Source organism: Opisthocomus hoazin, chromosome 28, assembly GCF_030867145.1.
Source record: "Opisthocomus hoazin isolate bOpiHoa1 chromosome 28, bOpiHoa1.hap1, whole genome shotgun sequence".
Lineage (NCBI taxonomy): Eukaryota > Metazoa > Chordata > Aves > Opisthocomiformes > Opisthocomidae > Opisthocomus > Opisthocomus hoazin.
In genome coordinates, this window is record NC_134441.1 from 8,334,890 (window position 1) to 8,362,601 (window position 27,712).

The 27,712-nt window shown below is 41.3% G+C and overlaps 1 protein-coding gene across 1 annotated transcript in view; it reads left to right on the top strand.

Moving 5' to 3' along the window:
- Positions 1-10,473: 10,473 nt before the first annotated feature.
- The window catches only part of KCNU1 (potassium calcium-activated channel subfamily U member 1), a 53,180-nt gene continuing 35,941 nt past the window's right edge, over positions 10,474-27,712 (top strand). The window contains exons 1-16 of the mRNA XM_075444698.1: positions 10,474-10,553; positions 11,292-11,378; positions 12,409-12,460; positions 14,245-14,358; positions 15,799-15,860; positions 17,797-17,887; positions 18,623-18,734; positions 19,360-19,435; positions 19,870-19,945; positions 20,283-20,453; positions 20,887-20,978; positions 21,634-21,744; positions 23,189-23,294; positions 25,380-25,462; positions 26,320-26,389; positions 26,806-26,961. Of these exons, the coding sequence (XP_075300813.1) occupies positions 10,474-10,553; positions 11,292-11,378; positions 12,409-12,460; positions 14,245-14,358; positions 15,799-15,860; positions 17,797-17,887; positions 18,623-18,734; positions 19,360-19,435; positions 19,870-19,945; positions 20,283-20,453; positions 20,887-20,978; positions 21,634-21,744; positions 23,189-23,294; positions 25,380-25,462; positions 26,320-26,389; positions 26,806-26,961 (1,539 nt within the window). The remainder of the gene's footprint in view (positions 10,554-11,291; positions 11,379-12,408; positions 12,461-14,244; positions 14,359-15,798; positions 15,861-17,796; positions 17,888-18,622; positions 18,735-19,359; positions 19,436-19,869; positions 19,946-20,282; positions 20,454-20,886; positions 20,979-21,633; positions 21,745-23,188; positions 23,295-25,379; positions 25,463-26,319; positions 26,390-26,805; positions 26,962-27,712) is intronic.

Sequence of the window (27,712 nt, forward strand, 5' to 3'; positions counted from 1 at the left end):
TCAAACAAGATTGTAGCACTTTGTCCAAATCTTTCTGAAGCCAGTGGAAAGATCTGTGCTGACTGCGATGGATTTTGAGTAACTCCTTAATTGTAACAAAGATAGAAAATAAGGGCAGAGAATTTGTGTGTTACTGGGGAGAAATGGATGGAAGAATACAAGAAAGTAAACTATAAACTGCCAGACTCCACTCACATGCATATTATCCAAGTGGAATACCTTGCAGTTCCTGTTCAGAGACAATAAATGTTACAGCTTTACAGTGAGGGGAAAAAAAATGATAAGTGCCATTCCCAAAGGATACAAAATACACCTCTGCCTATGACAAGCAGTTAATATGGATAGGATCTGCCTGGGCTTTTATCTTGATTGGAATTTGTTTTTCATTCACCAGGCTCAATTGCAGGACAGTAATACCGAAATGTGCATGAACCACTAGATACAGATTTTGTTACCACCTCTGGAACGCCTAGTATTGAGAGAGAAGTTTGAGTGAAAAAGATCACAGGATACTTAGTCACCTCCAATATTTGCATTCCAGATTGGATGAAGTAATTGATTTTCTAATAGAGAAAGTTCTTGGCTGGAAGCATAATATTGTGTTTTAGCTCATGTCCAAGTGATTTAATTTCCACTATAGGGAGTCACTGATCTGCCTTATAGTGATTGGTTTGCAGGATTGCTTCTTAACAATATTGCAGATAATATATCAATGCTGGGGCTTTCCAGCTGTTAGTCCTTAAAAAAAGGTGTTCCTGTTTCTCAGCTACAGAGTTGTTGGCACCTTTGAATGGTGTTACAGTCCTGGAGGTATAAAGTGCCAACTTTATGCAGGGTAAATCCCATTGAATATTACTCAGGCACTTACTTTCTGGAGGCAAGGTGGGCCAGAGTCTCTTTTGCTCCTGCTAGTTTAATGCAGAGGTTGCTTAAGGCTGCAGAGCATGTACCAGTGAAGGATACCACTGCCTGTTGTGGAAAGCTACCTCCACCTCAAAGCAATGCTCTCTAGCCCTTTTTAGACAAAAGAGCTGGTTTGTTTTAGTAGCAGGTCTGTCTGACATGGAACAGAAACAGATCAGGAATACAAATGCTCTGATAATACACCTGAAGAGATGGCAACCTCTAGCAAGAGAGAAGAGATGGGAAGTCAAGCAATGCTAGATACAGTAACTTCTGGACAGAGCTACCATAGATGGAGACTGGGAAAGGGAACATACATAGTGATGCACAATGGGTAGCAAAGAATGTTATGCAGTGCATTGTTAATTTTTATCTTTCTAGATACAAACAATTCATGTCCTTCAAAGCGCTTGCTTGTCTTGGTGAAAGCTGCCAGCTGGGAGAAAAAGCCTTCTGCCTTTTACTGACTAACTGATTTCTGTCTAGGGCACAGTCTCAAAAGATGTGTTACTTCTTTTATTCTGAATTATTGGTATTCATGCACAAGAAGTATACATGCCATGTTGCAGAGAAACCACAGCAGTGCAACCCGATGATGTTCAAACAGATTCTGAAAGGGTTTAATATGAATTTCAAAGGGTTTTAGATCTAGTCTTCTGTGAACTGCATCAAAAATGCAGTTTGGCTCACTTATGTTTACATTTTTTCATAATATTTATATTGAATTATTTCACATTCACTCTTACTTTGCTGTCAGTTAAGAGGCAGGAGCTGGGGCATGGGAAAGCCCATGTACTTTTCATTTATCTGTACAGAGTTACACCAATTCTGAGTGATCAAAGGGGGGAAAATGCATATGGTAATAGTGTCTTAAAGTAATTTTGAGCCTCTAGTTACTAAATACAGTCTGAATAATTTGATTCAGTTTTCACTCATGAGAAGGTCATTTGGCTCAAAATGGGAACTTCTAGTTTCTAATCTTGCAAATAGCCAACTTTGTGGGCTGTACCTATTTAGTGATCTGTAAGACAAGATCTCAAAACAAGGTTCCATGGTAGTCAGGTATGTACAGGTCTCCAGCTCCTACCTGCGTCTTACTCAAGTGGCAAGAGACTGCTCCTTTTTTTAAAAAAAACAATTGAAATGAAATAAAAAGACTAACTAGTAATTAGGGTTGTTGAAAACAAGGCAAATGTAGAACAATAGCAAGCATTCCTACTTCATAATGTAAATCAATGCTATCAAATCAGGTTGGGGTGTGAGGCAGGTGTCAGCTGAGCTGCAACTAAGAAGGACCTGTAAAAGATTAGCTGGCTACCCATGGGTCTCTGCTTGTTCTTGCCAGTGATGGTTTGGGTGGCAAAGTGAAGCAGTTGTGGAAAGGATACTGAAAACACTTTGAGTCCTTGTGGGCTGCAGCAGTTTCAGAGGTGGTTTTGTTCAATAGAAACCTTTCTTTTCTTGGTCTCTGCTGGGCTACTACTGTTGGAGATCACATTACCTGTTAAGTATATTGCGTATGTAGAATGAATATAGGTGTCTTATCTGTGTTCCTTCTTAAGGGATAGACCAGGAGTTTATATCAGGTGTAATTCAGACTGGATATATGCAAAGCATTCAAGGAATGTATGGTTGAAAACTTACAGTTGTAAAAATCGCAGAAGCAACTTTTTTGACTTCTTCAACAGGAGATGCATAAAGCACCACAGCCTTCCTTTTCTGCTAAGTTCTTCTCACATTTGTGAAGTTAACTGGTTCTGTATCAATAGCAGCTGTGATTCAGTTTTCCTTAACCGCCATGTTAAGAATGTGTTAGTTAGGCTTCCTTGGCAGCTTTGCTGATTCTGGAATGCCATGTTTCTGAAAAGAGCTCTAAACTAGTGATCCTTGAACTAACATGTAGTCTTGAGATTTCAATTTTTGGAGCACACCAGTAAAATAATCATGGAGGGAAGCAAAAGGCACAACATCAGCCCATTATATTGTACAATTCTAAGTATGTCCAGCATATCTATCTGGTAGGCAGCCATACTAAGGACTTGTAAAGTATTTTGAGAGAATTGCAGAGAAAAGTAAGTGCTGTCCTTTGTAGATGCATTCAGAGGAATTGCAGACACTTAAGAACTTGATGGAATCACACTGGTACAGAGCTCAAAGGTGTACATCTGTGTTTCCTTGTCCTAGCCACAAACGTCTGGCTGTAGGATGTCATCAGTATTCCTGCTGTAAGACTTGGTGCCGATATGATCTTTATTCCCTGAGCTTAAAAACCAGCCTGTTTTTACTGCTGACAGCTTTATGGAAGCAGCTATAAAGTTTTGCCAGTGCTCCCTCTGCCTACACCAATGAATCTACATTTCCCACTACAGAAAGATTGATAGTGGGCTATTTTTGTATTCTGAGACGGATTTATGCATTCTGCAGAATCATATGAAGCTAACCACATAATAAATGCATGTAGTGGTGAACATGCAAAAGTTGTGCCAACTCCTGCTGAATGTCTCCCTGCATATCACTGGTATTGCAAGAGTACATTTGGAAGGCAAGTAACATGGCAATTTTAATTCTTTTTTTTTATTCTGGGTGGTTGGCCTGCACAAAGGGGAAAACTTAGAAATATGCAGAAAAGTGTGAGAAGAAACATTAGGCTAAATCAGAAGTTCCAGTTGTCAGGCAGCCTGAAGTCAGGGGCAGTACTGCCCCTGAGGGCTCAATCTGAAATGACAATCCCCTTAGCTCTGACAATGCTGATACTTTGACAGATCCTGTAGCTGGGTTGGAAATCTTCCAATGGAACAAAATGGATGAAAAAATAGAGGGAGAATGACAAAACATGTCATCTCTGCTTTGTGAGCTACTTTCCCACAGTCTGATTTCCAGAGAGATCTGTTGACAGAAGTGCAGCAGCCAGAGATGAGAGGGTTTTAAAACAACCTTCAGTGATACGCAGTTTATACGGGGAAAACAATTATTCTTCAAAGATTCCTCAAAAATAGTGTTTAAGGTGTTTAATGATTACAAACCTGATGTCCTTGAATATAGAAGTTAGATGAAAGAACTGCCAGGGACCTTAATGCAGCTGAAATGATAAACATAAAGGGAGCAATAATGGAGCCTGAGGTGATTACATTCTCTAATTACAACACATGTATCATTTAGACATGTTAATCTTTGTCTAATATACTTCGGTTAGACTAACCTATATCCACTGCAAACTCCTTTGATTATAACACCAGCACATGTAGCAAGAACTGTTGCATGTGTTCAGTCCTCTAATCAAATGTTGGAACTCTCCATAGTGTTATGGTTCACCTTTGCAACTACACCCAAGTGGGCCAAGAGCCCAGCTCCCGCTGTGTTACTGTGAGCAGCTTGCTATGTTAGACCCCTTTGAATATTCGCAGCAGCGTCTTGGGAGCAGAAAAGAGGTGTTTAAAGTAAGGACTGACCCAAGCAGTAAGCTTGATGTCAAACATTTGCCATTTAGTATTCTAGATGAGAAAAAAAAAATGAAGTTACGTAGCTGCAATCTCAATTGCTGGGTTAGATGTCTCCGTGGCTGTGAGTCAGTTAACTGAGTTATACCTCTTAGGGCTTGCTGAGGATCTGGAACATGGTTCACAGGCTGAAGTATTTTAAGAGGCCTGACCAAAAAAAAAAGAAATCAGTGGTATCTTAATATCCCTTGTCTTAATGTCCCTTGGAGGTATCCTCTGCAGTAATCAGCAGATGTGATTCTGCCCAAGCAAGTCTTTGGGAATGTGTCTGAGCTGTTGTCTCTAAAAGCTACTGTACTTTTCCCGATTCCTCTGCACAAGTGAGAGAAGGGAATGGCAGTGCATGAAAAGCAGCTGGGCTAGCTACTGAATCTGCAGTTACTGATGGATTTTGTAATCCAAAGGGTTGTAGAGTATTGTTACTTAATGTGCTGCATTTTGGCCAGGTGGGATTGAAGAAGAACATGAGAGAAATAATAAAGGTTACAGTAAAAATTTCTGTGGCACTGTTTTTTAGGCTCCCATGTATATGTAGATTGAGACCTGATTCTTAATGTGACTGCCCTCTCCCACTCCACTCTGTCTTGGTGATGATGATGCTTGTTCTGTTAATTTGTGTTGCTGAGAGGTTTCAGTGGGAGTAATTTGCTCTAAACTCGAGATACTTAAACACAGACTCGTCTTAATCTGTGTGAGATTTTTTGAAACATGAAGGAAATGATGGCTGTGCAGTGCTTGCCCTTCCTGTACCTCCTTGCAGCTTTCCCTTCCCCAGCTTCTTGCTGATGGGACAGTTGGACTGTGTCAGAAGAAGGGCTTGCCTCATTCCAGCTTGATGGTTGACTTGGGGCTTTCTTTGCTAGATCTCAGATGGAGAAGAGTGCACTGCATGGTGCCTGCTTTTGTGAGATGTGAACTGTTCTGTGGGTCATGATCAGGATGCATGCATTAGGTCTCTTATGGCCAGGAGGTGTCCTTAGTTTGTGTGCTACAAAAGCATATCTGCACATAGCAGTAGGGTCAGCTGTGACAAATCATGTGATCTATAATGAAGACAATTCAGTATGTTCTGACCCTGCCTGAACCTGCAAGCATACGTGGACCTTTGTCTGATGGGTGAACATGTACTTGGTTGGTCATGGTACCTCTTGAAAGCATTCTTTATTTTCAAGGTTTAGGATCAGAAGCAGCAGGTTTCTAGTCACCCATACTCATGCCACTTCAAAAAAAATGATGACACTGTACAAGGCAATGTGAGTCAATAGTGCTGGCTTCTATACCTGGATTTGCCAGTAGTGAATAGGCATGGAAGGATCTCTAGCTTCTTGCAGTTCAGTTTTTGTTCTATGAAAGAAGTACTGTCAGAATTCTTCATCAGTATAAATAGTATTTTTTTCATTCTGGCAGGAACAAAACTAGTATTAAATCAGAAATCTTGAGATACTTGTTTCCTTTTATCTCTCTATTTCCTTGTACTGTAAATATGGGACTGTTCTAGAACTTTTGCATTTTAAATAAAGCTGGTGATATTTGGCCTCCAAATCTAGGCTGGGCAGTCATGAGGAGAGAATACTTTGTGGAAGAGAGAATACTACATGGCAACCTCAGTTTCATCTGCAGCTATACCACCATTGAAGCTAGCTTCAGTGGATGTGTGGAATGTAATCGTACATCTTAGTGTGTATTGGTGGCTTGCAATGAATGCTATGCTAATGAAGTGAGCAAGGATTAGGCCTTAAACTAATACTAGAAATAGGAACCCCCTAAACCAAAAAAGTCTTTTATAAAAAGAGATATGTTGAGATGCCATCAACCTGGCTGAGACTTCTGCAAGGCAAGTTTAGTTGCAGAGCAGTTTGTTACTGCTAGTAGAGGGAGGATAGCTGAGAGATTGGGAAGCTTGGGAGATACGGTTTCAGTTCCACTCACCTGCTGACCTCCTGCTTCACTTTGGGGAGGAACAGAAAAATCATGTAGTATTCCTTTTGTTTTACCTTCCTGTTTAGAAAATGGGGATGTGCAATTTCCCTCCCACACAGGCATGCTGTGAAGAGAACTCTGCAAATGACTGATATGCTCTTGTGCTGTGGAGATAAGGACTAGACAAACAGCAAGGGCCCAGTTTATCCCTGCACAACCCATTTCAGACTCCTCACTTGCATCCTCTATTCTAACTCCCAGTTTATGCATCAGATGATCAGTAACCCCATGAGGTTTGTTAAATCCAGGAATTGTCTTGGAGTAGATGTAGTCCTGCTATGTCCTTCATTTCTCTTAAATACTTGTGTGTGTGGGTACTCTTCCACAGAGGGAGAGTTGTGAAGGACAGTTGTTCCTATTTTGAGGTGAGAGTAATTCAGTGTAAAGCTTTTGTGCACAGCTGCCAAAAAGTAGTTGCAGCACAGTAGTGAATTTACCTCTGAACAGGAATTGCAGAACAGCTTCTGCATGTAAAGGAGAGCTAGTGAATGTGTTCTGTTTAGTACACAGGTGAGCTCTTGGTTATGCTGCCTGCCACATGTGAGGAGCCTGTGTAGTAGAATCTGGGAACAGGCTGCTTTGAGAAGACTAGTATCTCCTGAGGTGCTTCCCACACTGAGAATCATGTGGTTAGATACAGAGGTGTCTTGAAGGAAGTTTTGGGATTCCTTAGGATATTCTGGCTACTAGCAGGTGGGTAGGATGTTTCTGTGCACCTGCCTTCATAGAACAGCTTGTCCCAGGCTGAGAGGTGTCCTTAGGGGCATGACCTGTGAAGCGCTCTGGTGCCAAGCTGTTGCTGTCCCTTTCGCACATGGTCTTTTCTCCCAGCATATGTTTTATTATTGACAGATGTGAGAGGCCCCATAAGGTGCAACATGACTTCTAAACCAGCATGATTGAGACAATCAAATTGGTTGCATAAGGTTAAGAGAATTCTTTGTTAACCTAAAGTATCCCTCAGTAATGAATGCTTGGATAAGAATGTGTTTGAAGGCCAACAGCAAGCAGAACTTTGAGACTGGGCTGTATTTGGAATCAGTGGGGAGGAAGAACAAGAGCCAGGCCAAAGAGACAAATAGATGCTTGAGACAGGTATCTGAGAGCTAACAAAATGTCAAGGTCAAAGGGAGGAACAAAATTCAAGAGCAAGGTCTTGTGCCCCTATGCTTGCTCTGTTGCCAATGGATCTGAATTTTGTCATATTGGAGTTCATTTTCTAATGTGGGTTTTATTTTTTTCTCTGCTTATTGTGACCATAAGATGTGGCCATGGAATACAATTGTAGTGAATAAAAGTGGGGTCCTATTGTTTGAGGTTTGATAAGGCTCAAGTGACCTCTGCATGTACTGACATGGAATTTTATGGCATGAGATGCATCTGGCTGCTTCAAAAACATTGCATGTGCTGGCTGAGCTCAAAGACCATTCCTTAGAGACTCACAAATGGTGAAGTCCACACAGGGCTGTGGTACTCCCTGAATGCTTAACTATTTCTGAAGACCAAGGAAGACTGCACAGAGCCCCTTGGATATTCAGGCATGCTGAAATTATCTGTTGAGGGGTTCCATCTAACCCTGGAGTATTTTTCTTGCTTGTATGCAAAGTTGCTATCCTGGGCCTTAGCAGAGGTCTACAGTTAACTGTCAGAAGTCCTAGTACCCTTGTGGATCCTGCCACAACTAGACAAGTATGTGTAGGAGAGCAATTCTAACCCCTTCCAAAAGTGGGACTTCTAAAACTTTCTAGGTCTCAGTAGTGTTAGCATGCCCTGGCCTGAAAGCTCTGAGTTAGGAAAGCAGCTGCATTTCAAATGTGGATGCAGGCATGTCTGGCCATCCAGCCTGATGGTGCCCATAAAGCTGCTCAGGGTTTGGGTCTTGCAGAGGAGAGCACTGCAGGAGGTGTGAGAGATAATTATCCTCGTTGAGAAAATGAGAAGTGATTTTACTAATAAAATACATATGTTATATAAGTAGAGATTTCTTATGCAATTTATTCTCTTCATGGACGTTTGGATTATATCACATGGAGTGTGTGTATGTGTGTTCATATTAGGTGAAATAATGGCCTTTCTGAAATGGTATTAGTGGATTATTTTACTCTTGCTGCAGGTGACATTAAGATGAGAGGCCTTGGCTATTGTGCTGTCAATTTGTTTAATGATTATTAGAGGAGCAGGTGATTTCTATTAAAGGGAAGTGACAGACTGTTCATTAGATATAGATGCATGTTTATTAGATTGGAAGCCTGGAGCAAGCAGCCTGGCTAATTTGCTTCCAAATTCCAGACCAATCTGTTTTGTTTTGTACCTAGAAGGTTCAGAGCACAGTAAAAGTGGGAACTATTTCCCAAGCAAAGATTTGAGGACTGTCGCGTTCATGCATGTATTTTGACTTCCATCCCAAACAGAGATTGCAGGCTGTAGTACATGTTTCTCAGTTTAATTTCCTAGCCTTCTTACCTAGATAGGCTTGGACACAGAGACACACGACAAGAGGATTTAATCTTTAAGTGCAAACCATTTGTCTCTTGAATCTGTGTGTGTGTCTCCATATCGTAGAAAGATGGGTGATTTCCTTTAGACCCATTTAACCCAGTGTTCTGGGTCTGCTGGTAGCCAGCTGCTTCAGTGGGAGATGTAAGCTCTCTCCACAGTGAACAATTACAGAAGAATCTGCCCAAAAGGGACACTTATTTATAGTCCACACTAGCTATTGGTTTATGCTCTGAAGCAGCAGAATTTATCTTTCTCTTTAATCCGGTCTAATGTGACTGTGGATGTTCTCATTACCCAGACAGAAGTTTAATCCTTTCAGGAAATGTCTCCCCAGTTCAATGCCTCTGTTATCCTTCTTTCTTCTCAGTCAAACTGGTGCACTTTAAAATCAAATCTTTCCTTTCACAGATCTAATGTAATAAGCTTACCACTCTATCCACCCCCATTAATCAGATCTTCACTGGGGTAGTGATTTGGGGTCTGGTGTCTGCAGATCAAAGAGGATGCTGAAAAATCGGAAGGGTTCATAGAAGGGCTGTATAAATGATTCAGAGTCTGGGAAATATCTTTCTAGTGAAAGATGTAGGGAGCTTGATCCATTTGGGCTATCAAAGAAGAAATAGAGAAGACTCCATCACAATGTGCAAGCACAAGTACAGGGAAGATGACTTCTTAGAAGGGATGGCTCCACTAGCCAGCAGAAAAATGTACAGTGAAACTTGGCTGGAAGGTCAGGATTCAGCTTTCTTTGGAAGCTGGAGCTAGCACAAGAGTTGGAAAAAAGTACGTATGTTTTTGGGGTAAGATAATTAGCCATTGGAAGAATTTACTATCAGTAAATCAGTATCACTGATTTGTTATCAGTGTAACAAATTAGGAAAACCCAGAACACAAGCCTAATTTAAGAGATCTGTAATGCTCTCTGAAAAGCATTATTTTAGTCTACTAATTAGAGACTAAGTTAAATGATGTGTCACAATGGGCACTGAATATTTTTCTTGGAGACGGCAGCTAAGCATCGCGTTGCCATGTTGCAGTGATGTGGCTGCAGAAGGGAAGCAGCTTAAAGCAGACTTCTATGCCAGAAAATTATAATATCAGGTTTGTGGTACCCTGGTGAACTCCTTTGGAGCCTTAGTCTTTCTTACTCAGTTTTCCTACCTGTAAATATTGATAGCACTGAGCTATGTCCCATCAGGAGACAGGTGTGGACATCCTTATGTTCATAAAGCACTCTGAATGTCAGTATTGCCATTTTTGCACCAGAAATGAATAGTACATGATGCTTCTTGGTAAATTTCTACTCTGCTTAATTCCAGACGTGTGCATCTGTGCAGCCTAAACTACAATTCAGTCAAATGAAAGAAAATGAAACAAGTCTGCTCTCTGTTGTATGCTGCCTTTCCTGGTTTACGTATCTGTCACTGCAAAGACAGGGCAGTGTGCCACTGCACGATGATAAATCTCTTTTTGCGGCTCTGTCATGCAGAGTGGCTTGTGAATGACCTGTTTCTACTATGGGGACAGTTAGACTGAGAAGTCAACTGGGAGGTAGTGAGCTGATTTGCTTCCAGTCCTGGCTCAGCAACAACGAATGGGCAAAGGCTGCCATCTTCAGTCAAAACCTCCCTACAGCAGTGGAGGAGAAATTCAAGGATCTTGCACCATGGGAAGGTTTGAGACAGATCAGGGACCGGGTGGAAGAAATGTGTTAAGGAAGTACTAGATATGGAGCAGAAGTTGTCAGAGTAGTGTCACATCCCTTTGTCACTTGGATGAATTCCTGTCCCCTGACTACAGTCCTGCAGATAAACACTTCATTACTGAGGTGAGGGCATCTGCAGAGTGAGGGGGATATTACTGCTGTACTGTGTTCACAGTGAACCTTCTTTTCTCCACCCCACCCTGCCACCCCTTCTCCCTTTGGGAACTTATTTCAAATTCATTCTGCCCTTGGCTCAGGCTTCCTGGAGCCTTGGATGAACTGATGGCAGTTTTGTCATGTTAGTCTCCATGCAAACATCACTGATGGTTCTTGTCAGCTGACAGACTGTCCCCAGGACCACCTTCACCATTCAAAACACCCTACTGGTTCAAATCACTGGTAGTCTCCTCTGATCCTCAGCAAGGGAGGGCAGATGTTAAATGTTGCTGTATTTAAAGGCTGCAATAACATACATATTGTTTGCCTCCCTGCCAACTATTTGCTGGGCTGTTATTTCACTGTTTTTCCTTTTTTTTTTTTCCCTGGGCACATGTTTTTCCCAATTCAGGCAAAATTGCTACTTCCATACTCAGCTGTCCTGATTGCATGAAGGAGAGTCTGATTGCATTATTCATCTGCAGTGCTCATAAAAGACTTCAAAGCTCTTGACTAGACCTAGAGCTTTTGATGATGTTCTGTTTCCATAGAAAGAGGGGAAAAATACTGTGTGAACTGGTGGCATCTGATCGCATTGCTACCCCACCAGCTGTGGATGGGACAGCTAGGCCTGCATGGTACGAGGTGAACTGTTGCTTTTACCGAGCGGTTTCTGGGAGATGGCTTGCTGTGCTGTTCTGTGTTTTGCTTTGTCCAAGGCTGCAGCGGTGCTGGGAAGCAGGTGGGGTTTACACACCGGGGTGCGGAGGCGGTCTGTCTCCGAGGAAATGCTGCCACCTGTGGGCATGAGGGCACGGTTGTCCCAGCTTGGTTATTTTCATACTGTGAAGAAATTCTGACTTAGCTTATTAAAATTCTTCTGATTAAAAAATTTATTAAACTAGAAAAAGAAAGAGGGTAATCCAGTGAAGTGAAGACAGCAGTGGAAAGGCCACACTATATTTCACCACTGACAACTGAGCAATTGAAGACAAAATACCAGGCTAAGTGCATCTTTGGTCTAACTCATATGACCAGTCTTATTTTGCTTATTCTGTTATATTGCTGTTGTAGCTCCTATCATCACATTTGCTCTTTCAGTGCCAGGGCATCTGGCTTGTGTTTTGTTTTGAGCAGAAGGACTCAATCCAAAATCTGAGTGGAGATTCCCAAGGGAGTGCTGCAGTGTGTGCGTGTTGCAGCTCTTGAAAGGAAGTGTGAAATGGGGTCTGAATGGATGAGTCTTTAGTGCTGTGTGAGACTTCACAGGTTTGTTTTAAGCTACTTATGTTTATACAGTGACTCTGTATCCAGTGAGAGCTAGCTTTGTAAACTGAGATACTCCAGAGAGACAGAACCTTGGTAATGTCACTAAAAAGATATGGTTAGAGGGAGTCCCTCTCAAGTATCCCAGCCTGTCAGTCTGACCAGTGCCAACATGATGCACAGCATTGGTACTGAGGTCACTGCGATGTCACAGAGCAATGTGTGTTCTAGAAGGTCAGAAGGAAGCAGCTAAGGAAGCTGAGGAGGAAGAAGGCAGAACAAAGTGATTCCTAATATGGCAGGGAAGTTTAGCCTCACCTGTGCGCCGCACTTCCAGCTGGCTTTTATTATACCATCTCTGTTTGTTTTTGTGGGAGGCCTGTTTACCATACTGGCTTTCAGGTTGGTTGGGTGTACTTATGGATTCATCATAGAGAAGATCTGGATGAAAAAGGTAAGGGCATAATGTTTTGAAATGGCTCATATTTTGCATGTTGATGTGCAAATGCAAGAATTACATTTGCTATGGAAGGAGTACGAGCTTAGTGTCTTCTGCTATAGTGCACTAAACGTGGCATGTTCAGGGAAAGTTTGGTTGGGTTTATTTTAACTTTGAGTTCATTACTTTAACAGGTTAGTGCTTTTGAAGGTTACTGTTGTTCTGCTTTTAAGAAGAGGGAGCAAGATAGTTTTGACCAATGTAGATAGTACTAGCTGCACCAATGTATACATACAGAAACCTCAACACCTGTGTATGCATGTAGATAAACACATGCACACAAGAGCACTATAATGCTTGCCTTTTCAATCCACATTTGCATACAGCCTCTGATTCTTAAACACACAAGCTAATATGTGCAAACACACAGTATCTCATACACGCAGATATTTCAACACCAAGGCAGAGTGCATAACAGAAATAAGACGTGCATGCACATGGTCAAGCCGTCTCTCAAGACCATAACTCCCCACTCTGTATACTGTAACTATTGGAAAAATTGTCCTACTTTTTTTGTCAGAATTTTATAATAGGCTTTTTCACATGGTCTGGACAGACTGCACAAGGATAGGATTAAGTATGCTGAAAAGAAATCCACCACCAAAAGATCTATGATCTTTTGACCCTAGTCCTGCCTGTGAGCACTGGGGAATTTCTGAGAAGGTATTGGTAGCTCCCAAGGATATCACCAGGATGGTTTGTAGGACATACCCAGGTCACTTGTATACCTGGTTACAATGTCATCTGCAGAACTGAGGAGCTCTTTCCTTGTGTCACTTCATGTTGCCTCCAACAACTGTCGTAGGCCATTTCACTCTGTCGCTTCCAAGGGAGGGCTTGACATTCTCATCAGCTCACCTGGATTGTGTGGGCAGAAAATGAAGGGAACACCTGTGCTGCTGGAAAACTCTAGGCATCTCTGTTTGCCAAAATGTTAAATTAATCTGATTCTTGGGGTTTAGTTCTTAAGTGTTAGCTCTTTACAGATTCTGGTGCCTGGGAAACTGAATGTAAAAGAGGTGCCAGCACAGTGTCTCACATTACAAGCAGTATTGTTGGGTTTTTTTCCTGGTAGGTGTTTACACGATTTCTGTCATTAAATAATATGTATTAATTATTTGTTATGGTTATTGATAGCTGTATCTGCAAGAAGGACAGAATCCTACCTCATAGCAAAAGCTAATCAAGAAATAGCTGAAGCTATACAGTAAATCTAAGTCTTACCTAGGACTGTTACTGGCATACATTAAAAGAGGTAACAGGCTGTGTTAAAACAGAACATTGGAACTGAGATATTCCAGGGTATATGCTAGGAAAATATTTTACATGGTTAAAACTAAGAAAATTAATTCTAGCCTGGCATAACATGGGAAATGGTGGAGAGACTGGTAGAAAAGTGTTACTAGCAACAGAATGCAGTCTTTCTTTCAGACTCCAGGTTATGAGACAATCAATTTAAGGTGCTGAGAATCAAGGTTCATTGGTGCAACCAGTAGAGAAGAAATGAGACTGCATCTGTATATCACAGCGTGTGTCTGCACAGCATGCTCTCTGGGAATTCCAGGGAGATAAGGCTTTCTGAAGCTTTTAGTAGTTTAGCTGAAGGAAAATACATTCCACCCCCCTCTTACTTTCAGTTCCCATTCAGAATTGGTGGTGGCTGGGTGCATTGGCTTTAGCCATCTTGGAAACACTGTCTGGTAAAGCCAAGGTTAACAATCTGTTTGCTTCTCTGTCAGGACAAAGATGTCTGGCTGCACAAAAAGAAACAAAGTTTGGTCTACTGGAGAAGAGTCTTCTCTACGCAGGTAGAAATGATGCTATCAGGTCAAACATCTATGGGGTGTGTACTGGTAAGTCAACTGGTTAGTCTAGGTTTCCTCTTCTAATGCAGGTGGTAAGCCGTATCTGTTCTTATGAAGACATCAAGTTAAAACACAAGCATATGTCAGGTTTTGCAGTTTGTGTGATCTAGGTCACACTTTTCCTAATACAAATGCATTTGGCCTGGGAAAATGATTTGCAGAGTTCCTAAGCACAAAGTTATATCAAATGACTGAAACTCACCATCTGATGTCTGCCTAGATCTGGCTGTAGGCAGATGGGTTTGTCTACACAATCTCTGTCTTCTGGATAACTGAATCACTTCTGAGTGATTCAGCCCTGATGGCTTGCTTGATGGCTTACTCTTTGAATGGGAACTGATTGTAACAGTATTGATGCTAAACATTTTCATTATTTGTTGTGGTTTAACCCCAGCTGGTCACTAAGCACCACACAGCTGCTTGCTCACTGCCCCCCACAGCGGGGTGGGGCAAGAGAATTGGAAATGTAAAAGTGAGAAAACTCTTGGGTTGAGAAACACTTCAGTAAATGAAATAAAATATAATAATAATAATAAATTGAAATGAAAAGGAAAATAACAGAAAAATAAAACCCAAGGGAGACAAGTGATGGAGATGAAATCAATTGTTCATCACCAACCAACTGATGCCCAGCCAGTCCCTGAGTAGTGGCCCACCTGCCAACCTGCTCCCTAGTTTTATTGCTGAGCATGATGCCGTATGGTCTGGAATATCCCTTTGGTCAGCTGTCTTGGCTGTGTCTCCTCCTGTCTCTTTGTGCAGCCCCAGCCTACTCGCTGGTGGGCCAGTGTGGAGAGCAGAAAAGGCCTTGACTCTGTGTAAGCATCGCTTAGCAATGGCTAAAACATCCCTGTATTAACAACACTGTTTCCAGCACAAATCCAAAACATAGCCCCACACTAGCTACTATGAAGAAAATTAACTCTACCCCAGCTGAAACCAGCATGTTATTTTAAATGTGTGTCCAAAGGATTTAATGCTGCCTTTATCCACCAAAAAAGGATATGCCAATGTCACATCTCAATGGAACCTAACTGCCTTTTTTTAATCTGAGCATCTTTCTGTGTATTAGACTATTGTGGTTGCAAGTGAATGAGTCACATGGGTTTGACTGCCTGGCCTCTCACAGTGACAACCAGGGAACAGGAGATATGTGGTCCGCTGCATCCCACCCTCAACAGCAGCAAATTAACATGGCAGTGTTAGCTTACATTGGTTAAGATTTTGTTTCATTGTGCATATGCCTAACTAAAATCTCTGTCTTGGGATTGCAGAGTGTAGGTAACTGAATTTTGTTCCTTCTGACTCTCTTGTAAGTCACAGAGAAAGAGAAAATGATGTGGTTTAGATGTGTCCTTGTTTTAGATGGAAGATGTGTTACTACCAGAGTAAGATTCATAACATCCTCTTTGATGTCTGCATTTTCAGGTGATACTGGTGTTTCTGCTGAATATTGGCTCTCTCATCATTTATTTTGTCAATCTTGCTGAGTAAGTAGATTACTGATGTTTATCCAAAAAGCTTGTTTAAACAAACTGTAGAAACAAACTGCCAAACGGATGTGTCTTCTAAGAGCTGTTTTGTGGCCACAGATATAAGCAAAAGGAGCCTATGGGCTTTGATATGTGATGGGCCCCTTAGAGCTCCGTGGGTTGTCAGGTACATATTTCTCCCGTGCTTTAAAATGCCAATACTTTACTGGGATTACAGATGCCAGAAGAACATCCATTGGGCGTAACTGCATGACAGCAGCAGCGCGAGTACTGCATAGAACTACACAATGCAGCCAGAAATGAAGAAGTGTTTTGTATCTTGCTGTTACAGCTATGGAGATTTCACTGTATGTAGGCTTTTTGTGTATATACCGTCAAGGCTGGATTTTCGTAAGAATTGGGGGGCAAATGTCCAAATCCTACAGCTTTTGAAAAGGGTTTGGCACCCATTTTGGTACAGTCATTTTTGAAAGCATTCAAAGCCCAGCTGTTGCAATGTTTAGAGAGTGCTAGACTTTTAATAAAGTTTGTCATCCACTATGCAAAGCTCTCTTGAAAGTCTGGCCATCTATTTTTGGTACCTAAATGGGAATGAAGCTCTTCTATAAATTCCACTATTCAGTAAACAATTTGATGGGAATAAAATAACAAGACTGAGTAGGAAAGCAACTGTAGCCTTTACCAATCTGCATCTGAATACATGTATTTTGTAGAAGGTGCTCAGGGGTAAAAAAATATTAATTTGTAAACCCCTTTGATTTAATATGCTAGAGCATTGTTCTCAGTTCTTTCCTTGGACTGGTGCACAACACTGGAAAAATAAAATGGAATCATAAAATGAAATAAAATATAAAAGCTGTGGAGCGCTCTGAACTGAATTCAATCAGCAAGGGTAAACCTGAGAAGCAGAATTATACATCAAGAGCAATCCAATATTGTGTTTAATCCCAAGACATAAATCTGACAAACATCTAGGAATAGCTTCAGAAGGCAAAGAGTAGGGTTTTTTAGGGAGTAAACAGGCAGTTAATCCTATTTGCAGAGTTCTTTCCACAAACGGCATTATACCTGTAGGTGAGAGTAGATGCTCACCTGGGCTGACCTTTGGGACTAGTTTATTTTGTTGTGATTCTGCTTTCAAAATACTCCCTGCATGGGTGGAGGAAGGAGTGCCTCATATGGCTCCTAATTGATGTACCTAGCTTGCTGTCAGCCTGAGATAGGCAATATGTCAGCAAGAGACTGCAGGCCGCGTTCTCGCACTCACTTTGGGCGCTGCCAGAAGGCTGTTGTTGGACCAGGTGGTGCCAGTGGGAAAAGCTGAGTCCCACAGCTTTGTCCTGCCAGATTCCAGCACTTGCATCAGTCTGCACTGTTACACTTTGTTCTGTAAGCCCATTTTATGCAAGGTCAGTGAAGCTGGCCTAGAAAACTTTTAAATTGGTATTGTAAGCTAACCTGGCAGACTTTGGAAGCTACTCAGTGCTTCAGCTACTGTCTCTGCAGTTAGGCGGCCATGTTCAGAAGGCGTTCAGTGAGAAATAGCTACAGGAGCTCTCTCTTCTGCTGACTAAGCTGAATACAGAAGAGTATACTGGTCCACAGGAAAAGTCAACAGAAGGATTTGCATAAACGCTCTGTAAATATATGAAACCCAGACTATCTAGTATATTTGAATAACGGATAAATAATGTCATGTTTTAACATGCTTGGTAATGCTAATGAAAACCTGCTATTAACAGTCATTTATTCTGCCTAAGTCACTGAGAAAGTAGAGATTTAAATTACACAGATTTGTGAATATATTTAATTTTTGGTTTAGTGATTATTTTGTAATAAAAACGCAAACCAAATGTCACTTCAAAACAAAACCAGAGTGGTTATAGTCTTTTGCCCTTCCTTTCACTGGCTATGATGTTTATTTCTCAATTAGAGCAGAAGAATTAAAGATCTACTTTCCAGCCAGCATCCTTTATGTAGATACAGGCTTCAATGCTTTCTTCCTCCTTTACTTTGGATTACGGGTAAGTGTGCTTCACGGGAAAGTTGAGTTAAAAATGAATTATATTTGGAAGCGGTTTACCTGTGTGGATAGCAGGTGCTCTGTAGTGTAATATTTGTTTGCTTTAGCTTAACTCAGCCACTCTGGTTTTTCACCTTTTCTTCTAATTATTTTCTCCCTTTGGAATCTGGTCATTTCCAGCATTTATGTGACACTTCCCAGCTCACATTTTAGCCTTATCTGTCTTTCTCCATGTTTTAAACCACTGAATGAATTGGTCAGGTCTGTCTTCAGCTTCTCTTGAACAAATTGTATAGCTGTGTGCTATCTGTTGTTAAAATGACACTCGTTGTACTGCTGTGAAATACATTTTGATTGTAACTTTTAATGTTAGAATTTTAGTTCGAGTGATTAAAAACCAGGATATTCCCTATTACAGATAGACCTAATGAGAATTGGGTCTTGCTTGCCCTTTCTATAACTCATTGTTACTGATACTGCAGTACCACAGAGAAAGACACCCTAGAAAAAAGATGAAAGGGACAGGTAAGAGAGGGAGAGAAAAAGAGCATCATTATACCTCTTGGTCCAACCCATTTTGTGTTCTTGGGGCTCCAGCCCAAGCTTTTCTGAAATAAAACAGGAGTGTTAAGGTAGAAGGCATCCACAGAAGCCAAAATAATAAAGAAGGAATCAGACTGCAGAAATGGGTCTCCTCAGACAGGCACTAACGCTTTTTGATGTTATTCCTCTTTAGTTTGTGGCAACAGATGACAAGCTGAGGTTCTGGCTTGAGCTGAATTCTCTTGTGGATTTCTTCACGATCCCTCCAGTTTTTATTTCCTATTATTTAAAGAGGAGTTGTCTTGGTAAGTAAGCCTTGGAGATCCTGCTTTCTGCCAATGTTGTTCTGCATCTTACATTAAGATTACCTACAAGCTTATTTTGATTCAGCAGGCTTTCACCATCAGTGTGAAAATTGTTCTTCGAGAGCACAATTATGCCTTGTGGGCAAAAACTCCTTTAATATTCAGGGGCTTATAACTTACCCAAGTCTGCTTCTGTTCTGTTTATCCGTCTGCCTGGCTTTTAGTGTCTCAGTAATCACTGTACCTGACCAACTAGATGAGGAGTTACCCAGCAGAGGAGCAAAGATGGTACCTAGATTTTTGTGAATGCCTTTCTGGCGTGCTCTGGGCTCCAAGGTCCACCAGACTGGTATGCCACTTAAGCCTTCATGTTACAGCTCAAAGGAACTGCAATTCTTAATTTTTCTTACAATTTCGAGGCCTCCTTTGAGGGCATAGATGGAAATCCAATGACATAAAGGCTCTGAATACTAAGCAATGTTATTCTCTCTTGCCAGGTTTGAGGTAGGATCCAATATAAGTATGTGGAAAAGAAAGTATGCATATTTAAATGTATCTGAATATGTGGAAACACTCTACTTCTGGACAGTTATTTTTCTTCTCTGACTTTCTCACTTTTCTGCAGGTTTGCGTTTTTTGAGAGCACTTAGGTTGCTGGAACTTCCACGAATACTGCAGTTCCTCAGAATCACGAAGAACAAGTGAGTCAAAGCCTTGCCAAGTACACTTGGAAGCCTAACGTTCTCCCTGATGTGTGTATTTTGGCTGACTTGGGTGAAAAAGGAAAATACTAGTGTTGCGTATGGGGGAAAAAATGACTGTCAATAATGTTGCACTGGTAATCAAAGTTTTATAACCATCAGCTCAGTGAAACTCTGATGGTGGGTAAATGAGCAGAAGTCATAAATCTTAAAGGTTTCAGACTGATAGATGTCAAAAATGGAATTATTTGATGTTGCTGATGATAGAAAGGGCTGGATGTAGGAAGACTTTCTACTAAATCCTTCACGTATAATCTTACACTTAGTAAAGAAGAGTTTTGTTGAGTGGAGTAGGGTTATGTAGGAAGTTTTAACTCTGGCAAAGATTACATTGCATTTTAAATGTCCTGGGGTTTTTGCCTTTCTATCTCCAGTTATTCAATCAAGCTCTCCAAGCTGTTTGCTGTATTTATCAGCACCTGGCTCACAGCTGCAGGATTTATTCACCTGGTATGTATAACCAGCTATGCATCATTCCTTCTCATCTTAGATCAGTGGTGTCATGTGAGATTTGGGTATATGTTTTGTCTAAAATGCAGCATTCTTAAGAGAGAACAAATTTGTTGTACCAGGACAAAGCATGATTTAAGCCAGTGTAGTTTACTTGTGTATGTCATCAGATGTGGTTCCGTTGATGCAATACCCGGTTTGCCCCCAGCTAGTGAATCGCTTCTGCAGTAACTAAAATAGTGCTAATTTTTTAACAAAATAATTCTGGATTGGAGACGGACTGAAACCAAAACCAATTTAAACTTTGCTGCTTTTCTCTTTTCTTGCCCCTGGGCAGGTAGAAAACAATGGAGATCCTTGGGCTCAGCCTGCAAATTCCCAGTCCCTCAGCTATTTCAAATGCATGTACCTAGTAATGATGACTATGTCCACTGTTGGTTATGGTGATGTTGTGGTTCAAACAGCGTTGGGTCGAACCTTCATTATTTTCTTCATTATTGGTGGTTTGGTAAGAAATATGTATTTCATTTTTTGAAAATGGCAGCTGGTGACAGACAGTGGACAGCAGTGTCACCAAAAATTTGAACTTAGCAGGGTTACGGTAGTGATTAGACACCTATGAACAGAGAGAGTTTTGACATTAAGTATTCAGTGGCATGGCTGCAGAGTAATTTTCGAAGAGCTGTCAGGGTTTCTAGTATTTCTTTCTGAAGCTGCAAATACTGGCAAGAGCCAAAATACTAGATAAAATTAATCTGAGGTATGAACAGCGTAAATCCATTATCACTACATCGTAGAGTTGTACATTCCTGCCAGTGACTTTAGGAATCCAAAGTAAATTTCTCATTGTTGTTCCATGTAATGTAAACTCTTACAAGTGGATTAATCATGGTTAGGAGAGACAGAATTCGCTCTGAGAGACTGTTTCCTTGATGTCTTAGGTACTGTTTGCAAACTTTATCCCTGAAGTTGTGGAAATTGTTGAAAGCCATAAAAGTTACAAATCCTCCTATGAAGTAGTGAGTGGGAAAAAGTAAGTATTTGTCTTTAAAAAATAAAAATTAGGTCAGTGACTAGGCTGGGGACCAGCTTGGAAGAAATAAAAAGCTAAACAGAGCTTACCGTAGTAACTTAAATAAAATCCTGAAACTTACTCTTGGTTGATCCATACCTCAAGACTGTCTGGATAAACCTTGTGAACAGTGCTATTCAGCATGGGCTTTATTTTCGAAGGAGGAGAAGCTATCTGACATGACAGCCTAACTTAGAGATTGAAGAGACCTATTTCAGTGGTGATGGTGTGGGGTTTTTTGCTGTAGGTGTGGTTCGGTTTGGTTTTGTTGGGGTTTTGGGGAGGGTGGGGGTGGGTTTGGTTTTTTTGGCCACTCACAGGACTAGGCAGGTACAGCTTTAAGCAGGTGGTGTAAAGATCCTTCTAAGACTCTTGGTTTTTGGAATGTCTGCCATTCACTACTTCTGTCACTTACAGTTCCTCTTCCTTTCCAAAATAACTGCTGAAGTATAGTCATGATGGATGAAATTTCCATCAAACCAAAGACACAAACTGTCTTCTGCATTACTGGGATTAATACAGTACAATCAGGTGTGTAGTTTCGTACAGTGTCAGCTTTGCAACAACCATTCTGCTATTTTCAAAGTGACAAATCTTGCTGTATTTTTTCCTGTAGCTTTATTGTTGTCTGTGGTAATATCACCCTGGAGAGTGTCACTATGTTCCTGCGAGACTTTTTGCTTCAGGACAAGGGAAATGTTTGCACAGAAATCCTTTTTCTGGGAGAGTAAGTATCCTTATTTCTCTGAGATATTTCACTTTGATTCCCTGAACACTTAGGGGAAATGTAGGAGATCTGAAAGTAAAGGAAAGCAATGCTATGTAACTAATGAAGGGGAGTTAGAAACTGAATCGTAGCAATGAAGCTTTCATGCTAGAATGTTCATGAGAAAATGTTTTTTGTGATCAATTAAAAAAAATGTTTCCCTGTAAATTGCGTAGTAAGCTAGCTTTGCCAGATACACCCAACATGAAGTCTTGCCAAGTCTGGCAATCAAATAATTGTCAGCTGTCTCAGTTTCTTGTACATTTTTTCATCTTGGGGAGAAAATTTGTGACTTCCACTTGGTCTTGATGGTGTATGGTAAAGGGAGGCACTTTTCTGTGCAAAAAATATAGGGCATTTCAGCTGTCCTGTGAGATCCCCTTCTGCCTAGCTGAAGCTTAGACGTGTTTCTGAAAGCAGAAGCTTCAGAGGGAGGCGATTGCTGGGAGCACAAACACGATTTTACCTTGGAATGCAGTGGAGGTGGGGTAAGAGGTGAACAGAATATTATAGGCATCTCTTTTTTGAAATACCGTGACATTTTGAGAGCTGTTGAATTGAGGATGCATGGAAATGAGGTACAGGAATGATTCAAAGACAGGAAAAGGTGCTTTAGAGGAAGAGATGTAGAGTTCAGTCTGCTTAGCGTAACAGGAAGAGGATAAGGAGTTTGGCTCAATCAAAGTGCCTAAGTAGCTTCACAACCAGTATAAAAACCTTCTTTAGTCTGGAAAAGACTAAAGTAAGAAGCAAGGCATGCATTTTCAAAAGTGAGAAGTGATTAATAATCACTGAAAGAAGCTGCTCAGAGAATGGGTAGATTTTCCAACTCCTGTCTTTAAATCAAGATTGGATGCCTTCTTACAGGGCTTGCTTCGTTACTGGGATCAATGTAGGAATGTCTTGATAATGTATTGTACAGCTCACGTAGAAGAGACTGTTGTAGAAGTTCCTGGATGCAATACAGTTTGCATAAATTGAACAGAAAAATAACACTTAAGTTGAAGAGAAAGTTGAAGTTCAGGGGTTTCATTTGAAAAGAGAATGCAGAATCAAGCCCTAGGAAGTGTCATTTCCTGACTCTTGTGGAGTAACAGTGAGCTGTAAAATTAGAGTTGCATGGATGGCTGTGGAATGATACTCATGAAAAATTAATGACAATAGCAGAAGACAGGAAAAATCCAGGAAACATTTCCATGACTGTTAAGTTTTCATAAAAGCTTGTTGTCATTAAAATCTAAACTATGTACTTTAACTGAGCTGCCAAAATCCCTGCAGCTTTTTTTAAGCAGCAAGTAGTTATGGCAAATAGCTTCTCTGAGAAATGGAGACTTGCAGAGAATGTAATTATGAGAGACTGATGGATTTTTTTTTTTTCCCCTCCCCTGTTGTTTGTATTGAATAGGTCTCTTCCTAGTCTGGAACTGGAAGCTGTGTTCAAATGCTATTCAGCCTACACAACTTTCTTTTATGGCTCCGCACTAAACTCTGAAGATCTGAGGAGAGTTGGGGTAAGAAATTCATCGTTTGTCCTTTCTTGTAGATAAGCCAACCTTGTGAAAATCTTGTCACTTATGAAAGGATGCTTGGGTTGCATTTACTCAATTCATGTTGAGATCTACACTTCAAGAAGCTCTGCTTACTTTAGTGGTACCTTTTGCGTCTCAACATATCACTCATGGGAACTGAGAATGCAAGAGTCGGGCATAACAGACCTTTCAGGCTATAAATTTTTCGAGCACTGAAACAGAAGAAATAAAGGGGAAAGCCAAACTGATCATCTGGTTTTGAAAGAGGAGTATTATGGAGTGCAGCATTTCTGGAAATTGTATTTAAATAATTGGTATAGCCCTTAGCTCATCTTCAGAGCGTGCATCAATATTTGAGTCTCATGGAAGTCCAAAAAGGAGACCTCATGTTTTGAAATACTGAAGATGCTGTAAAATATTCCAATGGAAGCAGAAGGAATGGGCACAGATTAAAGAAAAAACAAATCCAAACCAACACTACAAGCTGTGATGGGTTGACCCTGGCTGGATGCTAGGTGCCCACCAAAGCTGCTCTGTCGCTCCCTCTCTTCAGCTGGACAGGGGAGAGAAAATACAGAAAAAGGCTTGTGGGTCAAGATAAGGACAGGGAGAGATCACTCACCAATTACCATCATGGGCAAAACAGACTTCACTTGGGGAAATTAAAGTTTAATTTATTACCAATCAAATCAGAGTCGGATAATGAGAAATAAAACCAAATCTTAAAAACACCTTCCCCCACTTCTCTCTTCTTCCCAGGCTTAACTTTACCCCCAAATTCTCTACCTCCGCCCCACCAGCAGCGCAAGGGGATGGGAAATAGGGGTTGCAGTCAGTTCATCACACTTTGCCTCTGCTGCTCCTTCCTCCTCAGGGGGAGGACTACTCACACTCTTCCACTGCTCCAGCTTGGGGTCCCTCCTATGAGAGACAGTCCTCCATGAACTTTTCCAATGTGACCCCTTGCCATGGGGTGCAGTCCTTCAGGAACAAGCTGCTCCAGCATGGGTCCCCAGTGGACCTGCCAGGAACCTGCTCTATTGCAGGCTCCTCATGGGGTCACAGCCTCCTTCAGGCACTCACCTACTCCGAAGTGGGGTCTTCCACAGGCTGCAGGTGGACATCTCCACTGTGGACCTCCATGGACTGCAGGGGACAGCTTGCCTCACTGTTGTCTTCACCATGGGCTGCAGGGGAACCTCTACTCCGGTGCCTGGAGCACTTCCCTCCCCTCCTTCGGCACTGACTGTGGGATCTGCAAAGGTGTTTCTCTCAGGCCTGCTCTCTCTGCTGCTGTTTTCTCTTGCACAGGGTTTTTTTTTTTTTTACCTTTCTTAAAAATGCTATCACAGAAGTGCTACCACTGTTGCTGGTAAGCTCGGCCTTGGCCAGTCGTGGGGTCTGTCTTGGAGCCAGCTGACATTGGCTCTATCAGACATGGGGAAAGCTTCTAGCAACTTCTCACAGAAGCCACCCCTGTAGCTCACCCCCTGCTACCAAAATCTTGCCATGCAAACCCAATACACAACTAACAAAAAAGTGCCACTGGCTTGAGCTTCAGTGTGGTTTCTGTTTGTTAGTGTCCTGTTTGAAATACAGTGATAGATCTCCATCCGCTTCCCAGCAGACTGTAAAACCTCCACCATAAATAAAACTACTTCTTGTTAGTGACTTCAATGCGCAGCCCTAGTATTGATTAGAAGATAGGGGTCTTCTGACCTGCCCAAATCTTGACCCTTGAAATACTTTGGCTGGACTTTGCTGGGGAAGAGTATAGCAATGCTGCCTATTTTGTAAACTCTGATAGGAAGATGTTAGTGCTAGAAACTTAATTTCATATGTACCAGCACTTTGAAAATAGAAGTATGCGTTACGTACTGTATGTTTGACTGGAGCTGCATCACTGTTGAAACATTCAGGCACGTGTACAACTCCAAGTAATAGGATCATGATGATCTTACACAAGTTTTAAACTAAAGATGTGTCACTAAATCAGCTCACGGTCAGAGATTGTTGTACTTCATATGGGGTTAAACCCTGATTTAACTTTTCTCTCCTGAGATACAGATGGAGTCTGCAAATGCTTGTCTCATTCTAGCAGATGTTCATGCTCCGCAACCTTATACTGAAGACACTTCCAATATCATGAGGTAGGATGAGATACTCCAGTGCTTTCATTCTCTGATATTAACAGTGACACAGATAGTGCTGCTGGCAGGGCAACATATTTGTCCTGTCATGTTTTTTTTTCTGCGTGGGGAGCTCTGAAAGCCAAGTGACTGCTTGCGGCTGTGATTTTATCATGTGTTGGAGGATTGAGGCAGGCAGCAGCTGTGCAGCCTTGTAACCCTACACAGAATATAATGTTACTAAATATAGTATAATTACCTTCTTCAACATCCTGAATATTAGCAGTCAAGGAGTCTGGCCCCTTTACAGTGGAGAGAGTTCCACGCTACTGCCTGGTGCAGCTCTGCTGTCAGGCCTGATAACTCTGCGCATCTTTGTATGGGGCAGACTTAAACTGGGGTCTCCCTTAGTGCTGCTGGATTGTGTGAATCTGACATAATTAGCATATGCCCAAAACAGTCCAGAAGTCCAAGTTCCAAACTGGATAATCCTTATTTTCTATTTGTAGGGCTCCTGAAATGGAGATACTAGTTTATGAATTAAATTTACAGGTGGAATTGGCAAAGCAAATAAATAGTATTCATTGCTGTTGCTTCTCTTAGATCTAGACTTATAGTGGGATAGAGGTGTGGTTCCTCACCCTGTGTCCAAGCCAAGTGCCATTATCTTAAAATTTTTTGATGGTGACTACCTCCCTCTCCAGTTAGTGAGCTTGAATATACTTGAAGTGTAGAGGCCCAGATATGGGATATGGTCATATGCTATTCTTTGTCACTACTCTCCAATTGCTATTAGCTGGAGTAAACTAGTCTTACTACAAAAAAAAGGCCGTAGCAAGAAATGAGCATATTAATCAGAAATTGTGTCTTTTGTACAGAGTGCTGTCTATCAAGAATCACTACCCGAACACAAGAGTTATTTTACAGATAATTCAGTCTTGTAACAAGGTATCACAATTGTCTGTCTGTCATGCGGGTTGTCATGGTTGAAATTCTGGCCTTTATGCAATCAAAAATCCCTGCCTTTTATGAAAACATAATCTTTATCCAGTGTCTCTTACTGATCTAATTACTAACTTATCTAGAATATCTTTTAACAATACTAAAAATAAAGAATAACTTAGTGGCTTTTGTTTTTGTGAAAGTTATCAGCAAATGTTTAAAAAAAAAAGTAAATACTACGAAACAAACCCACCCAAAGAACCTCAGAAGTCCGCTTAGCTATCTGTTAGCATATTCCAGGACAGATTTAAAAAAAAGAATTATGAAGGCAAGAAAGAGAAGTATCATCATCATTTTCCAGGAACATTGTGGCCTTGCCTATCTGTGTGCTGATCTGTAATCACTTTCCTACTCTGAAACAGGTATACCTACCCAACATCCCCAACTGGGACTGGAGGACAGGAGACAGCATCATCTGCTTTGCTGAACTGAAGCTAGGCTTCATAGCACAAAGCTGCCTTGTTCCTGGTTTGTCTGCTCTCCTAACGAATTTGTTCATTGTGAAAGAGGATACTGAGGTAGGTCCTTCACTTGTCTAAGTAATGTGGATGCAGCCCAGTGGGAGCTTCTCTGAAATAGTGCCTGACTTCTGAGTAGAAACTGCAGCCAGGTCTTTTAAAGTTTACCTTGGTCATGCTGGGATTAAGCTTGGCACAGAAGGCAAGAATACGTAACAGACTATTCCTAATTTTATACTTCAGTTCAGTGCAAGGGGCAAAGAGAGTGCTCTAGAGCATGCGGAAGCAGAAGAACCTAAGGATGCATTTTACAGGAGTGTGTAAGGAGGTGCCAAAGCAAAGGATGGCCCATAGCAAGCCATGTTGCTGTATTTAGCTGGTATGTGGAAACAACTTGTCTGTTGCTATAGGATCAAAAGCAATAATGGGATGCTAGGGCTCCACTGCCTTTGAGAGAACACAGTAAATCAATTTTGGTTACTGCACAGTATGGACCCTGTGAAGTTCTCTGCTTAATTCCATTCTGTCTGACATTCATAATTTGAATCTGTACTTAAAGCACTTCAGCAGAACCACTCCTGCTTGACAGCCCCCAAAATGGACTGAAAATCAGTCGAATGTACCCTTTCCAGTTAATAGCATGCTTTTCAGTATAGTTTTAGGCTTATGTATTTCTTTGGTTGGGTCTTACAGGGTAATTTACACAAGAACAGTAACAGTCAGAAATCCTGTCATTTCTCCATAAGGAAGATGATCCAAAGTTATCCTCCTCTTGTCTGTCTTCCCTTGTTGCTACCTGCTACAACAGAAA